The sequence below is a fragment of the Myxozyma melibiosi genome (assembly GCF_037950935.1).
Source record: "Myxozyma melibiosi strain Phaff 52-87 chromosome Unknown BZA70scaffold_1, whole genome shotgun sequence".
NCBI classification, from domain to species: domain Eukaryota; kingdom Fungi; phylum Ascomycota; class Lipomycetes; order Lipomycetales; family Lipomycetaceae; genus Myxozyma; species Myxozyma melibiosi.
The window spans coordinates 3,622,969-3,638,285 of NW_027042915.1; the positions used below are offsets into that span (position 1 = coordinate 3,622,969).

Genomic DNA, 15,317 nt, shown 5'->3' on the forward strand with positions numbered 1-15,317 from the left:
GTAGTAATTCTATAGTTATTCAGAAATGCTTAAAATGTTGTAATATTGGTAAATTACTGGTTTGAGCTCAGCTCGAGTCAGTTTGGCTTTTGGCGGTCTACCCCGAAACCCCACATCAACGCACGAATTAATTTTCATTTTCCAGCCGACTCTCCCCGTTGTCCACCACCACCACCACCAACAACAACAATGGCCTCAAACCTCCAGTTCAAGAACTTGCTTCCCGCATCAGGCGAATGGAAGAACGATATTAGGCGGTTTCTGTCAGAGGACGTGCCTGCGTTTGATATCGGCGGGTTCGTTGTTGGCGATGAGGAGAAATCTGCGACTCTGAATTGCAAGCAATCCGTAAGTCGTCGTGCACTTTTGATCCCTCCCTTTTACTGCTACTTCTAGTTGAGAAGAGAAAAATTCTGACTGTGATGTTTTTGACTGATAGGGCGTACTAGCTGGCGTTCCGTTCGCGCAAGAACTAGCTGATCAGTGCGGAGTGCAGATTACATGGCTGATCAGCGAGGGCACGTACATTGACACGACGGCGACGGGCAAGACGCCTGTTGCGAAAGTGGTGGGGCCAGTTAATCGGCTGCTCTTATTTGAGCGTACGGCGTTGAATATCCTGGCGCGGGCGAGCGGGATTGCTACCAAGTGAGTGTGCTGTGCTCGACAGTATGAGCAAGAGGGGATGAGTTTGAGAGTAAGAGATCACTGACTGACGGTTGATAGATCGCGACGGATAATCACGCTTGCTCGCGAGGCAGGGTACCCCGGCATCATTGCCGGCACACGCAAGACCACGCCTGGCTTCCGCCGGATAGAGAAATACGCGATGCTGGTAGGCGGCGTGGACACGCACCGCTACGATCTCTCGTCGATGGTGATGCTCAAGGACAACCACGTCTGGGCGACGGGCTCGATCACAAAGGCCGTGCACGCCGCGCGGTCGGCGTGCGGGTTCGCGACAAAGATCGAGGTCGAGTGTCAGAGCGAGGAGGAGGCGGACGAGGCGATCGCTGCGGGCGCGGATGTTATCATGCTTGATAATTTCACGGGCGAGGGTATCGCGGTCGCGGCGGAGAGCATAAAGACGCGGTGGGCGGGCAAGGGGAAGGCGTTCTTGCTGGAGTGCTCGGGAGGGCTTAAGGAGGAGAATATCAGGAGTTATCTGACAAACTCGATCGATATCTACAGTACGAGTAGCGTGCACCAGGGCACGGGGGTCATTGACTTCAACATGAAGATAGACCATTGAGGTTGTTTAGAGATGTGAAAGATAACAAGTGCTCATTACTACAGAAAAGTTTCTAATCCAAACACGAACCCATATACTCCGACCCTTTGCAAAATGAATAATATAGAAATAAAAAGAGAGTAAATTAAAAGCCTCCCTGCAGCTAACGAGCTATCCTCTGCTCCATACTCTCCGCCCATTCATGAGCCACAACGCGCACGTTCGTATCGCCATACTTATTCAACACGCGTCCCTGGATCCCATCATTTTCCTCCGCGCGAGCATCCACCGGCACGATCTGCGAGTTCATCGCGAGCATGCCGCCCATCCCCGTATCCAGACTATTCGAGTGCGTGAGCGCAACCAAGTTCTTCGACGTCATGTGCAGCTCGACTTCTTTGAGCGACGGCGGGAGGAGGGCGAAGAACTCGTAGTCTGGGTAGCGGAAGCCTTTCATTGAGATCGATTCGAGCTTTTTGCAGTCTTTTAGAACCGGGTACCATGTTTTTTGACGGACGGGGGAGAAGAGGTTTAGATGCATTATAAAGCGTTTGATAGTCGGTGGTGGGTTTGCTGCTAGATTCTTTAGTCGTTCGGAAACTATGAAGGCAGTATTGTTAGCTTGGACACCAGCTAAGTAGAAAGAGGGGGACAAGTACATGTGAATGCCTCGCATTTTATCGAGTAATACACCGCCAGAGAATCTAATCTCTTGAACAGCGACATGCTGAACGGGTAATTCCATTCACAGTTTACAATCTCGAGATTGCGCACGGTTGTGAGCAACGGCGTCGCGCGCTCTTCGATCGGGTACTCGCACTGCAGCCTGAAATACTCAAGATGCAACTCCTCCACGCTCTTGAACGCGTGCAAGTCCGCGGTGTCGAACAGGGCGGGTAGACCTGATGCCTGGGAGGAGACTAGTTTCAGAGATCGGATGTGGGTGTTGGGACGCATGTATTGCATCCATTTCGAGGACCCGGAGAGAGTGAGCGTGAGTGAGTTGATGTTTGTGCATAGCTCAAACACGTCCTGTAGTGTCTCGAAGCGGTGCCATTCGCCCCAGCTGGAGGGGATGTTGATGGTGAATGAGGTTATGTAGGAACGGACGGGAGCCAGAGAGGTGTCGAGCTTTGCGCGGAAGGCGTCGAGGAGCTGCCATGTCACCGTGATATCTGAGACGAGGAATTGCTGGCCCTGTAGAGCAAAAGCATCAGCAACACTGCAAATACACAATCGGAAATCAACAACATACGATAGAATACAGACGCTTGCATGTATACGCGAGGTTCCGCAGGTCATCCTTCGACCCCCCGAGTTCCAGCACTGCAAACACATCGACAATGATCTCCTGAGGCAGCTCAATCAGCGGGAAGCTTGCAACAGCCATATGAATGAGCGCGACTGAGATGAATATTGGCTAACGAGCGGCGGGCACGAGCAGCTTGGAGGAGTCCGGGGGAAGGCGTCGGATGACGGAGAGCGGGATACTCGCAGAGGCCGCCGCACAGCAGCCGAGACCGATGCGTCATAGTCGGTGCTGTTCTTACTATTAACTACAACTACATCGCAGAATATCCCAAGATAATTGTATTCAAAACAGCTTTTGTAGATGACTACTCCTCCTCTGGACTACTTCCCGGCTTCCATTCACCTGCAATGTCCCACCGACTCCCCGGCGCCAACTTGCTCACGTACTTTACAAACTTGAGCACTCCCGGATCCCGATAGACCAGCGTAAACGTATTCCATCGCGCTTGGCTCGTCAGCAGCACCGAGTCACCCTCTTCCTCTTCCTCGTCCTCCTCATCGTCATCGTCATCATCATCATCGTCATCCTCTTCTTCATTGTCGTCGTCCTCTACCTCTGCTCCGGGCGCAAGCGTCCCTTCTCCTCGTAGCTTCTCGACCTCCTTCGCACGCTTTGCCCGCGAAGCACTCAAGTAAACCGCAGGATCATTCTCCGGCATATCCGTCTTCCCATCCCCAGCCTCCGCATTATCACCCTCATCCGTCCCATCGTTCATATACAGCTCATACGCGCCAAACTCCCCATCGTCCCAGCCATCTGTAGGCGTGACGCACAAGACACCTTCGAGCAGCCCCGACTTGTCGTCGGCGCCTTGTTCGTCTACCGGGTTCAAACTCGTCGTCGCAAGGGTGTAGTCGAGACCAGGTCGGAATCGCCGAGCAAGGACTCGAGAGTGCGTGGGAGAGGCTATACCGCTGACAATGGTGAGCCATTTACGAAATGTAGGCGTGCTAAACAGTTGCGCAAGCTCGTGCGGTGGTGAAACTGTCTGGCTGTCCGAGGGGGAAGTCGCGTCGATGTAGAGGTATCGGTGCTTATGCGGCGGCCGGGATACACTCCATTCGGGTTCTGTCTCTGCAACCTCGCTCACCGTCTGAGGTACCGGCCTACTCTCGCTGTCGACAATGTACCCCTTCAAAGCGCCCGCAAAGTCGTCATTGAGGAACTCCTCGAGTTCGAGAAGCGAGGAATCCGCGAATTCGTCGCACAGCTTTGCAATCTCGCTCTCATCCAGATACTTTGCGCTGATGTATCTTGCCAAGTACGCAACCTCTTTCTCCGTCAACTTGCTCTCGGCGCTGTCGTCGTCGCCGGCAACGCGTTTCAGGGTGGGAGAAGGCAGTTCGCCGAGACCGGAGGCAGCGTTTGCAGCAGCATCGGCAAGAGCTGCGCGAGAACTTTCGAGGTTTAGTGATTCCTGTAGACCCTTGATGTAGCCGTCTTCTCCTTCTTGAGGAAGATGGAACCAGCCAGAGATTGCCAGTCGGGGTTTGTCTACATATACTTCTTCGACGTCCTATACGATATCAGCATGATCCGCTAAACTCAGTAAAAGGATATAAGCTTACATGGAAGGAGACTCCGGGTTGGACGACAAAAAAACTGAGCTGGTTCCAGGCAGGCGGGAGGGATAATGTTGGATCGACTTTTGGCGCACCTTTAGCCTCGACCTCGAATAGTCTCAGCGCACCACCCCATTTCGGGTCCCATCCTGTATTCCGCCCCCGTTTGTCGCGCACGGTGCAAGACGGATCCTCAGGATCAGGAAGATACAAGATGTACGACACCCGGCGGGATCCAATGACGTCGTCGTGGGTGAGCAGATGCGAGCCCTTGACATAGCAGTTTATGCTCATGTCCTGCTTCTTCCCCGAGAGCGGGCCGCAGTCGCAGATCTGCTCGACCAGCTTGCGGAACTCAGGCGAGTACATTGAATCCCGCAGCGCACGCAGGGCAGACAGCTTCCGGCGCTCTTTGGGCGGCAGACCGCTGATGTTGAGCAGGTCGCCTGTCTGCTGGAGCTTGTAGATGTCTGTCTCTTTCGGAGTGAAATGGAGCTCGGACGTGATCTCGCGGCGGACGCGGCGGAGAAGGGTGTCGGACACAAGCTCGTCAATGACGCAGTGCTTGTAGGGCGACGAGGTGGAGTGCTGATCGCGTAGCTCGGCGCCGCGGGCGAAAAGACCGGGCGCGAAGATGGCGGTCGGGGGTAGTTTTAGAGACGCGGTGCTGCGGACGGAGGCGGTGGTTGACGCCACGGAGGCGGTCGGCGAGGGCGAGCGCAGTCTTTTGCGGGAATTCACTGCAGCAGCAGCCATGACTGTATCTACTTCAAATCAACTGCAGAACTAGAGAACTGGTGAAGTAGAGCAGCGGTGGTCTGATGCGACGATGGGCTCGATGGGTTTTCTCGCCGTCGATAAACCTTGAAAATCTGAGCCTCACGTGATTACAAATGTATTACCTAATTGGAGGGTAAGGGCAGGATGCGGCAGCACACGACACGACAGCCGACAAGTCGCAAAATCACACGCAGCGCATTGTGGAAACCACTTTTATCAATTCAACGATACAATTGCAGAAAGCGACTGTATTTGAACGGAATCAGGACCACAGGACTTATCATTGCAGCAGGATACAGAAACGATGAACCCATTCAAGGACGCGAGTATCAACATGGACTCTGTCAACCAGAGTCTCAAGGGGCTGACGTCGTCGATTTCGCCCTTTGCGCGACGAACCGGACGACTTATCCAGGAGCGACTGGGCAATGCTGATGAGATTGTATGTAGTTGCTGCTTGCTCTTTTTTCTTGCTGGAATATAAGCAAATGTGCTGTGTGAGAAGAGAGCGTGTGCTGACGAGTACGTTTAGACCGAGCTTCCTCAGGAATACGTCGAGCTCGAGAAGCGCGTCGATGCGCTCAAGGCCGTCCACACCAAGCTGTTGGCTGTTACGTATGTATTTTACTGCTTCTTACTGATTACATCTGCCAGTGTATCGTGTGCTGACCGCTCATTGCCAGTTCCCAATATGGCCACGAGGGCTACGACTACCCCCCCAATCTCGTACGTTTCCATAACTGTCTTATCGATCTCTTCTCTCTTTTACCTTTAAAGATGGGAAAATATCTTCCACCAATCTGGACTTGACTAACAACAATCCAGAGAGAATCCGTCATCGATCTCTCGCGCACCGTGCAGGAGCGCGTCCAGACGCTCGCGCAGGCCTCCTCAGCGGCTGAGGCCCAGGCCGCGCTGACCTCCTCGACCAGCAAGTCTGCGCCCAAGACCTTTGCGCACGCCATCTCGCGCGCCGCTCTCGCTGCCTCGCACCAGCTCCCCTTGACCGATCCGTTCGGCGTCGCGCTCGAGAAATACGCGGTCGCCGAGGAGCGCGTGGGCGAGGCGCAGCTGGCGCAGGACGCGCTCATCAGCTCGCGCTTCAACGCCTCGTTCACGACGACGCTCAACACGAGCCTCAAGTTCGCCGACCGCGCGCGCAGAAAAGTGACCAACGCGCGTTTGTCGCTCGACGCCGCCAAGACCGCGGCCCGGAACGCAAAGCCCGAGAAGCAGGACGCGGCGCGCGTCGAGGTCGAGCAGGCCGAGGACGAGTTCGTGGCCGCGACCGAGGAGGCCGTCAGCGTGATGAAGAACGTGCTCGACACGCCCGAGCCGCTGCGCAACCTGACCGATCTGATTGCGGCCCAGCTCGCGTTCCACAAGGCCGCCTATGAGATGCTGAGCGAGCTCGCGCCCGAGATCGACCAGCTGCAAGTCGAGCAGGAGGCCAAGTACCGGGAGACGACTCAGTAAGCGCTCGGCGGTAGTTGTTTTCTAGTTTTTTATTTTCTTTCCAGTTGTTCTTTTGTTTTGTGACGTAGTAATGAGTGATAAAGAATATCATTCTTATGTTCTCTTTATCGTTTGTTGACCTCTATCGTTACCACCCCTCCACTCAGCCAGCCACGTACACGACATGAGCTATTGGCCTTGCAGTCTTTATGCGTATATATACGGTTTACTTGAATTTGGTGTTTCTTTTATTGCTGCAGTCATGTGTTTCGAGATACAACGGAATAGAGCATTATTCTATGTCTTTATGCCGTAGTAAACAGTAGAATCAGAGTTCTGCTCCTCCATCGCGCCGCAGCAAATTTCATCTTCAACTCGACCTGCTTCTTCAAACACAGAACAGATCAACAGACAAATGGACTCATAAACAATAACAAATGTCCCTCGAGACAGAGCACCGCGAAATACTCGTCCGCGTCCTCAACCTCGCGCTTCTTCGCTCAGACCTCGCGACCGCCCGACGCGCAATCGCCCTCCTTCTGCGCACCCGGCCGCCTCCTCCGCGCACGCGCTCAGTCACAACCCACACCATCGCCCCGTTCTGGACACAACTCCTCGAAGCGCTCGATGACTCCTCCTTGTCGTCTTCATCGTCGTCGTCGCGCCGCGGAAAACAAGTACTCCTAGAATGGCTCCTGATCTCACTCGGCTCCTACCTCCGCCTCTCCGCCGGCAAACTCGCGGCCTCGCCCGTCCGCCAGCGCGTGCGCAACCTCGCAGACTCGCTCTACCCCGCCTTCGTCACGAGCACGATCGAGCGCGGCCAGATCCGCGTGCTCGTCGACCGGCTCGAGGAGATCTTGCTCGAGTGGCCGTTCTCGGAGGATGCGAGGCTCAGAAGGTATTTCGGCATGGCGTTGCTGTGCGTCGGGCGCACGGACGAGGGCGTAGCGGAGCTCGAGAGGATTGGGCAGGGCGAGGATGTTGCGATGGCGGCGAATGATGTTCCTATGCTGGACGACTACTACGACGACGACGGCGACCATAATCACTACTACTAGACTACTACTAGACTACTACTAGACTACTACTACGACTAGTCTATATTTTGTATATACACACACACTACCACATGAACCGCTGTTCCACCCCCGGCTCCTGAGGCCACTCGAACGGCTTCATTATAAAGACGCCGATCGTGACCGCGTTGATGAGCAAGTACCAGCAAATCTCAAAGTTTTCCGCCACCACCCGCTCGCGCTCTCTTTCCTCCGCCCGCCGAACCTCGTCCTCGAGGTTCACAGAGGAGTCATCAGACAACTGCGTGGTGACCGCTGCCGCCGCCGTCGGAGTGGCCGCGACGCGCAGCCGCCAGATTATATACGGCACGATGTAATACCGACACTCGATCAACGGACTCGGGACCAGCACCGCCGCGCACGCACCGGCAAACAGCAGCGCCGAGAGAAACCGCTCGTAGCGCCACGAGCGCACAAAGACGATGTACATCGAGACCGTGTAGCCGGGCGCGAGCGCGTACCTGCTCCACCAGGTGCGGTTTATGATGCGCTGCCAGACGTAGAACGGGTAGTGCCTGTTGTCTGCGAGCAGGAACGGGTGCGCGATCGTGGTGTGTTTGATGGCGAGGGCGAAGAGCGCGCTCGCGACGAGGAAGGCGAAGGGGTGGTATATGATGAGTGCCGTGAGCGAGCGCGAGAGTTGGGGGAAGGTCGTGGGGAGGGCTAGGATGCAGATGAATGCAGAGAGGTAGAATAGTTGCGGGATGTGGAGTCCTGCCACATGATTATCCTTGTCGCCTGGAGATTGTTGTTAGTCCCTGTATCAACAAGCAAATGGGATCAATAATGAATACACACCTAATGTAATACCACCATTGAGAACAACAAACGCAACAAACGCAGCGCCAACGACGCCATACGCCACGACCAGCTTACAAAACTTCACCCGCCTCACACGACTCTGCCTCAACTTCCTAAACGCCCGGCGAACGACACTCAGACAGACCTCGACGACATCGTACACCGACGCGATCGCGTAGACGGTCTGGTTCGGCGCGACCGCGAGCCGGTCGTTCGCGCGCTCTTTGCCTTTTTCATCGGGGAAGACGAGCAGTGCGAAGATCTCGGTTAGGAAGGCGTAGAAGACCCAGATGATGTTTGTCTGGCGGAAGAACAGGCTCGCGAGACCGACGGCGGAGCGGGCGAGGATCGCGCGGGTGGAGGTGGTGGTGGAGGAGGAGGAAGAGGCGAGGGCGACGGAGAGGAGGGCGAAGATCGTGGACCAGACGTCGGTGTAGTAGAGGAATCCGAAAAAGTAGAGAGTCGGGAAGAGTTGGAGCATGACGATTGTTCGCGGACATAAGCTTCTGTTGGTTGTATTTAGTGATAGTGAGCGCGAGGAGGAGGAGGAGGAGGAGGAGGAGGAGGAGGAGGATATGGTGGGGGAAACGGCGGAATCAGGAAAGAGACGGAGGACGAGGGGCAATGCGACTAGTATGCCGAGCAGATTGACTGCTCTGAGGTAGAAAGTCGAGCATCCTACTGTCTGCGAGAGGACGAGCTTGGAGATGATGTAGAGCCCCGGCGGGGTGGTGATCTTTGGGTCCCAGGAGTAGTCCGAGAGACAGTACCGCTGAGCCTGCGGCACGTGGAAGACCTCGTCCTGGACGACGGAGGTGAGTCGAAAGCAACGGAAAGAACGGGAAGAAGAAGCAGAAGACTTACGAGATACGGCCGAGGCACGGATCTGTCGACGAGAGCAGCAATTGCGCAGGAAAGAGCTCCGAGAGCAGCAAACGGGTGCTCGCGTAGAACGTTCATTGCTGGGGAAGAAGGGAAGAAGCCGCACTGGAATTTATCTGCGATAGCAACTCAGTTAGTACTGTGTATTTCTACTTCTTCTATTCTCTTTATTCTATTCATAAGTTATCATATCACATCACATATTCTATAATACACACCATGGACCCTGCAACCGCCGTCGCAGACATCGCGGCCCAATCCTCTCCCCAACCCGACAAAATCGCCCAGCTCGAGTCCATCATCACCGCGCTCTCCTCCTCCGCCGACCTCCTCACCTTCCTCACCGCCGTCCTCCAAAACGGCTCCAACTTCGGCCTCGTCGTCATCAGACCTGTCGTCGCGACCTTTGTCTCCCACATCACAAACACAGACACTAGCACCACCACCTCCGACGCCACCCTCCTCGAACAAACCCTCGCGAACCTGCAACCGGTCCTCGTCTCCTTCGAAGAGCAGGACGCGCTCATCCGCGAACGCCTCGCGTCAATCTACGAATCCCAATCCCGCCCGACAAAAGCGGCAAACATCCTCCGCGGCGTGAAAACTGACTCGGGTGGCTCCCGCATCGTCTCGGACGACTACAGAGTCGAGCTCGCGGTCCGGATCCTCAGAAACTTGCTCGAAGATCTCGATCGCGATGAGGCCGCTGATGCTGATACTGCTGCGACTTCCACCGACGACGACGAACTCGCGCCCGCAGAACGCGTCATGATCGCAGACGACATCATCTCCAAGACCGCCGCCATAATCGCCCGCTCCTCATCCTCCTCCTCCTCATCCTCCTCCTCAGCACCAACCCCCACATCCGAATCCTCCCTTCTCCACTTCAAGCTCGCGCAGGCCCGCGTCTTCGAAGCCCGCAAACGCTTCCTCGACGCCGCCTCAAAGTTCTTTGAACTCTCGCACCAGCAATCCGCCATCGACGCAGACGACCGCCTCGTCTGCCTCTCCGCCGCCGTCTCCTGCGCGCTGCTCTCCCCCGCCGGTCCCGCCCGCGGCCGTCTGCTCGCCTCGCTCATCAAAGACGAACGACTGACCGCCGCTGACTCGTCCGCATCCTCGCTCGCGCCCGAACGGTCCTTGCTCGACAAGCTCTTCTTCGACCACCTCCTTCCCCGCTCCGAAATCATCGACTACCTCGCGGCATGTAAACGCAAGATCCCGCGCGCCCATCTCATATCCTACGGCTCCTCGCTCTCCTCGCCGACCGACTACGAGCGCGACTCGGTCCTCGACAAAGCAGTCACCGAGCACAACCTCCTCGCGGCCTCAAAGCTCTACTCAAACATCTCCTTCGACGAACTCGCCGAGCTGCTCTCGCTTTCCTCGCCTGACGCCGCCGAGGGATACGCCGCAAAGATGATCCAGGAACGCAGACTTCGCGCCGTCATCGACCGCGTCGACCGCCTAATCTACTTCTCCTCTTCTTCCTCTTCCGCATCGGCGTCGGCGTCGCTCGGAAACTACCTCAGTGATGAATACGAGCGCTCGCTGCTGAAGCAATGGGATAGCGAGATCCTCTCTGTCTGCCTTCTTGTCGAAGACACCGTCGCAAAGGTCCAAAAGTCCTATCCTGACCTCGCTCTTGCTCTGTGATCTATGATCTATGATCTATGATCTATGATCTACTCAGTCTACACGTCTACCAGTATTAGCATAATAAAGTCTTTCAATTCACCACTCGCACTCTCTAATTTTTCTTGGAAAGAACAAAGAACAAAACAAAAACAATAAAAAAGAACAAGTAATCTTCAAAAAATGATAAAATTCTAACTCAAAAAAAAAAAGTAGTCTTTTATCTAAGAAAGGATAAAACCATTTAAAACTCATCATCGGAAGAAACGTAAGCGTCACCCAATTTCTTCTTCTTCAACATGCGCTCTTTCTTCTTCTTTCTCAACTCAGCAGCGCTCAGCTTCTTGGCCTTCTTCACAGTCTCGATCTTGTTGCCCATGGCGTCGAACTTGTCCTCCTCTTCGCCGTCCTTGGAATCCAGACGAGGTCCGGCTCCCTGGCCCTGAACCCAGTTGTGGCCCGAAGGAGTCATGCGGCCGTCAAGCACAGCCCAGACCTCCTCAGTCAAATCCTTGGTGAACTCGGCAGAGTGGGTGATGATAACGATTCCACCCTCGAAAGCCTTCAAAGCCTTCGACAGAGCTCCAAGGGAGTCACGGTCAAGGTAGTTGGTAGGCTCGTCAAGGACAATCAAGTGAGGGCGCTGCCATGTGCAAGCGGCAAGCACAAGCTTGACCTTCTGTCCTCCAGACAGACCGCGGATACGCGAGTGCGACACAAGCTCGGCCTCAAGACCAAGCATGGCGCAGTGAGCCTCAATCTCCTTTCTGGTCAAAGGACGGAACTGGCCGGAAGCAAGAGCCTCCTTCATATCGACCTCAGCAACCATCTTGGCGTGGGTCTGGATAAGCTCGTTACGGGGGATCCACGAGTTGTCGGCAGACATCATAGGAATCCAGCGCTCGTTCTTCTGGCCAATGTTCTCACCGAGAACAAACGAACACTCGTACTCGTAAGTGTTCTTGAACTTTCTTCGGCTGTTGACGGCCACAACACGACGCGGGGTACCGTCGATCTTGTAGATGTGGTTCATAGCCTGCTCATCGTCCTCGTTGATGATTCTGTTGGCACGGTCCATGGTCTCACGGTCCTCACCAGTCTGGAAACGCCACTGGATGTACTCCGAAGGAGTCTTGTCGAGGTGCTGGTCAATGTGGGCGAAAGCGTGCTGCTTGATGTAGGCAATACGGCAGTTCTCGTGCACGTAGACCTCACCGAGAGTGGGCAAGAGCTCACCGGTCAAGACGTTGATCAAAGTAGACTTGCCGGCACCGTTAGGTCCAATGACAGCAATACGCGACGACAGCGAGCACTGGAAGGTAATGTCGCGGATCTGGGGCTTGGAGGTACCAGGGTACTGGAAGGTCATGTTGGAGACCTTGACAATAGCCTTCTGCTTGGTCTTGACACCCTCGAGGAAACCGGGCTCGGGGAACCTGAACTCCATCTCGGAGGCACCGAGCTCGTAGTAAGACTTGGCAGTGGGGACCTTCTTGACAAACTCGGAAAGGTTACCCTTGTACTTCTTCAGCTTGAAGCGCTCGTAGTGGATGATGAACTCGACAACGTGGTCAAGGAAAGCAGAGTCGTGCGAGACAATGATGGAAGTAATACCGCAGGTGATGAGGTAGTTCTCGAGCCAGGCAACGTTGACAGTGTCAAGATGGTTGGTGGGCTCGTCGAGCAGCAGGATATCAGCCTTCTTCAAGACAGCACGGGCAAGAGCGAGCTTCATCTTCCATCCTCCGGAGAGCGAGGTGATGGGCATGGCGATCATCTCGTCGGTGAAACCGACATCCTTGAGGGCCTGCTGGACAGAGGCCTCGGAGCTGTCAACGACAAGAGGGTCGGTGGCAACGAACTCAAGGACAGAGGTCTCGGCGTGCGAGCCGTCGATGTCGTGCTCGACGTAGACGGTCTTGCACTCCTCCTGGGTGGGGAAACCCTCGACCTGGCCGTTGGCGATAGCGCGCATAAGGGTGGACTTGCCGGAACCGTTGGGTCCGCAAAGACCGTAGCGGCGGCCACGCTTGAGACGGAGAGCAGTGCGGTTGAGCAAAATCTTGGCACCGTAGGCAAGGGAGAACTCGCAGTTGCAAAGATCCTCACCCTCCTCCTCCTCCTCCTCCTCGACAGCCGAGCCGGGAATGTTGGCGATCGACTCCTTGCGGAAGGTCTCGACAAGAGTCTTGGCCTCGTCCTCGTGGAGGAAGGCAGTCAAGTAAGGAGTGACGGTCTCAGTCCAGGTGACAGCCTCGTTGTTGCGCTCGTCGACGAAGGTACCGGCGATGGCGGCAACGTACTCGAGGATGGGGGAGAACTTCTTGTCGACCTTCTTGTCCTTGAGGAGCTTCTCAAGGGTGGCAAAGCAGACCTTGACGTCACCGGCGGTGGAGACCTCAGGGATCTTTCCGTCCTTGACATCACCGACACGGGTGAGGGTGGTCAAACCACGGAGGGTGACATCACGAGCCTCAGGGTCGGCGATGTTGTCGTGGTTGGACTTCAGGCCAGGCATGAGCTTGGGCAAGAAAGGAGCGACGACCTGGGGGTCCTCGACAAGCTTGCACATGTTGTCGATAATGACAGCGGCCTTACGCTTGATGGTGGTGTCACGCTCAGCGAGACCACGCGAGAGCAAGGGAACCATGATGGAGAGAGTTCCCGAGGTGACCTCCTGGACGAAGGTAGTAGCACCGAGCGCGTGAACGGTCTCGGGGACGTTCGAGGGCTTGGCGATACACTCAATGAGCTGGGGAATGAACTTCTCGATATCCTTGTTCTGGATGGTCTCGGTAGCCTTGACCATGGCGGCGCGGGCGGCCTTCTTGACGTCGGCCTTGGTGTCCCACATGGCCTCAGAGAGCAGGGGGATGAGCTCGGGCATGCGGAGGGCGACCTGGCCGGGGGCGGCATCGACGAGAGCGACGATGCAGTCAAGGGCGGCGACCTTCTCCTGCCACTTGGGGGTCGTAGAGACGACGTTGGAGATCAGGGGAAGGATGAACTTGACCGAGTTGGGGTTGATGGCCTTGGTGACGGCGATGGCAGTGGGCTCAGCAATCGCCTTGACGGTGGGGACCTTGTCAGAGGCCTTCTCGATGATGGAAGGAATGAGCGAGACGATGTAGGGCTCGATCGAGGGGGTGAACTGCTTCACAGCGAGAGCAGCGATGGCCTCGAGAGCAGCCTGTCTGGCGACGGCATCCTTCTTGTTGCCGAGCGCAGCCTTGAGCTTATCAACGACGGCGGTAGGGACGTCGTGATCCTCGATTGGCGAGCTCAGGATCTCGGCGAACGAGCTCGCGAGAGGAGCACGCTCCTCGGGGGTAGGAGCGACAGTGAGCTTTGAGAAGATCTCAGTGACGGCCTCAACGGAAGTGGACACTGGAGAAAAAGCAGTTAGCAGGGGAACGTAGAAAGAAGCAATCAAAAGCGTTTTTTCCGATTTCTTGAACACAGAGCTATAAAATAAAAGTACATACTTATTAACTGCTGTCTAATAAGGATCACCGAGTACGGTGCAGCAGGAAAGAATAGAGGGTAGGTGGAAGGGGGGAGAGGGAGAGGTGGAGAGAGGAAGTGAGGAAGAGTGCGAGACAGCACAACTTTACGCAAAAAAAAAATTTCAGCCGCGTGCACAAAACGCCGTGTTTGCCACTGCCACAAATGCAGCGAGGTTTGGAGACTTGTGCTGCGCCACTGCTGGGCCCTAACCCGGATATTTGCATTATGTCAGCGGGATCAGAACCCGCTGATTAGCCATTGATCCTTCGTCGTCGTTAGATGATATAAGAAGATGTTATTGATCTTGTTAAGTAACTATACAAAACATGAACAATCACAATAGCTACTACGCAGCAAAAAACCCCCGCGGCACCTCCGCCACATACGGCCTCGCAACCGTCGCCACCATCTTCCCCGTATAACCCTTCGCCTTGCCAACCTCCTCAAACAGACCCAACACAGCGCCGCGGTCCTTAAAGTCCGCCACCCGGCCCACGACCGGACGCAGCTTTCCCTCGCTGCAATATCCCGCCAGCCGATCGAGCGTCGCGGTGTCGCTGGCCACAAACTCGGCGTGGTAACCCACGCCGTATCGCCACGCCCGCAGCCTGCCGATCGCGCCGGGGAGGGATAAGATGTAGTACATCAGACTCGAGAGCTCCGGAATCTCGTTGCGGATCCGGTACGCGTCCGGGATCGAGGCTATGCTCACGATCTCGCCTCCCGAGCGCATCGTGTGCAGGAATTGCAGCGGATAGCCGACCGTGTCGAAGAAGAAGTCAATTGAGTTTGCCGCGAGCACTTTTGTAGGGTCCGCGGTCTGATAGTCGATTACTGTCGAGATCAGTTGTCAGTTGTCAGTTGTCAGTAAGCCAGATCAATCAAGCCATTGTGTAGAGTGGGTGTGCTCTTACTTTGATCGACGACCCCTTCACCCAGTATCTTGTCGACGAGATCAACCTTCTTAGTCGAGACCGTGCAAATCACCCTCGACACCCCAAACACATTCTTCAGCAGCATGCACACTGCTGATCCAGTAGCACTCAACCCTCCCGTCACAAACGCAGTCTTCC

General features: G+C 55.5%; 8 protein-coding genes across 8 annotated transcripts; 4 read left to right on the top strand and 4 right to left on the bottom strand.

Annotated features, from left to right (window-relative positions):
- Nucleotides 1–149: 149 nt before the first annotated feature.
- Nucleotides 150–1,316, top strand: BZA70DRAFT_273871 (Quinolinate phosphoribosyl transferase). The gene is made up of 3 exons (XM_064911906.1): nt 150–348; nt 440–648; nt 727–1,316. Exons 1-3 carry the CDS (start codon nt 190–192, stop codon nt 1,250–1,252), a joined length of 894 nt encoding a protein of 297 aa, XP_064771526.1. The 5' UTR covers nt 150–189; the 3' UTR covers nt 1,253–1,316.
- BZA70DRAFT_273873 (uncharacterized protein) lies at nt 1,317–2,761 on the bottom strand. The gene is made up of 3 exons (XM_064911907.1): nt 2,487–2,761; nt 1,891–2,428; nt 1,317–1,831 (listed from the first exon to the last, which is right to left on the bottom strand). The coding sequence occupies exons 1-3, from the start codon at nt 2,619–2,621 to the stop codon at nt 1,395–1,397; spliced, it is 1,110 nt and encodes a 369-aa protein (XP_064771527.1). The 5' UTR covers nt 2,622–2,761; the 3' UTR covers nt 1,317–1,394.
- A 48-nt stretch (nt 2,762–2,809) lies between these two features.
- Nucleotides 2,810–4,928, bottom strand: BZA70DRAFT_273875 (Oxoglutarate and iron-dependent oxygenase degradation C-term-domain-containing protein). The gene is made up of 2 exons (XM_064911908.1): nt 4,112–4,928; nt 2,810–4,059 (listed from the first exon to the last, which is right to left on the bottom strand). The coding sequence occupies exons 1-2, from the start codon at nt 4,859–4,861 to the stop codon at nt 2,848–2,850; spliced, it is 1,962 nt and encodes a 653-aa protein (XP_064771528.1). The 5' UTR covers nt 4,862–4,928; the 3' UTR covers nt 2,810–2,847.
- Nucleotides 4,929–5,013: 85 nt separating this feature from the next.
- BZA70DRAFT_51912 (BAR domain-containing family protein) lies at nt 5,014–6,569 on the top strand. Its single transcript, XM_064915173.1, has 4 exons — nt 5,014–5,327; nt 5,418–5,500; nt 5,569–5,611; nt 5,711–6,569. Exons 1-4 carry the CDS (start codon nt 5,190–5,192, stop codon nt 6,359–6,361), a joined length of 915 nt encoding a protein of 304 aa, XP_064771529.1. The 5' UTR covers nt 5,014–5,189; the 3' UTR covers nt 6,362–6,569.
- On the top strand, nt 6,570–7,792 carry BZA70DRAFT_51913 (uncharacterized protein). Its single transcript, XM_064915174.1, has one exon. It carries the CDS (start codon nt 6,778–6,780, stop codon nt 7,399–7,401), a length of 624 nt encoding a protein of 207 aa, XP_064771530.1. The 5' UTR covers nt 6,570–6,777; the 3' UTR covers nt 7,402–7,792.
- On the bottom strand, nt 7,434–9,511 carry BZA70DRAFT_51953 (DIE2/ALG10 family-domain-containing protein). Its single transcript, XM_064915177.1, has 4 exons — nt 9,321–9,511; nt 9,085–9,218; nt 8,218–9,022; nt 7,434–8,157 (listed from the first exon to the last, which is right to left on the bottom strand). The coding sequence occupies exons 2-4, from the start codon at nt 9,178–9,180 to the stop codon at nt 7,466–7,468; spliced, it is 1,593 nt and encodes a 530-aa protein (XP_064771531.1). The 5' UTR covers nt 9,181–9,218; nt 9,321–9,511; the 3' UTR covers nt 7,434–7,465.
- BZA70DRAFT_273883 (uncharacterized protein) lies at nt 9,240–10,790 on the top strand. Its single transcript, XM_064911909.1, has one exon. The coding sequence runs from the start codon at nt 9,322–9,324 to the stop codon at nt 10,756–10,758; it is 1,437 nt and encodes a 478-aa protein (XP_064771532.1). The 5' UTR covers nt 9,240–9,321; the 3' UTR covers nt 10,759–10,790.
- A 191-nt stretch (nt 10,791–10,981) lies between these two features.
- BZA70DRAFT_298607 (elongation factor 3) lies at nt 10,982–14,977 on the bottom strand (the record flags this gene model as incomplete). Its single annotated transcript, XM_064914613.1, has 2 exons — nt 10,982–14,124; nt 14,668–14,977. The coding sequence occupies 2 exons, from the start codon at nt 14,975–14,977 to the stop codon at nt 10,982–10,984; spliced, it is 3,453 nt and encodes a 1,150-aa protein (XP_064771533.1).
- Nucleotides 14,978–15,317: the final 340 nt, after the last annotated feature.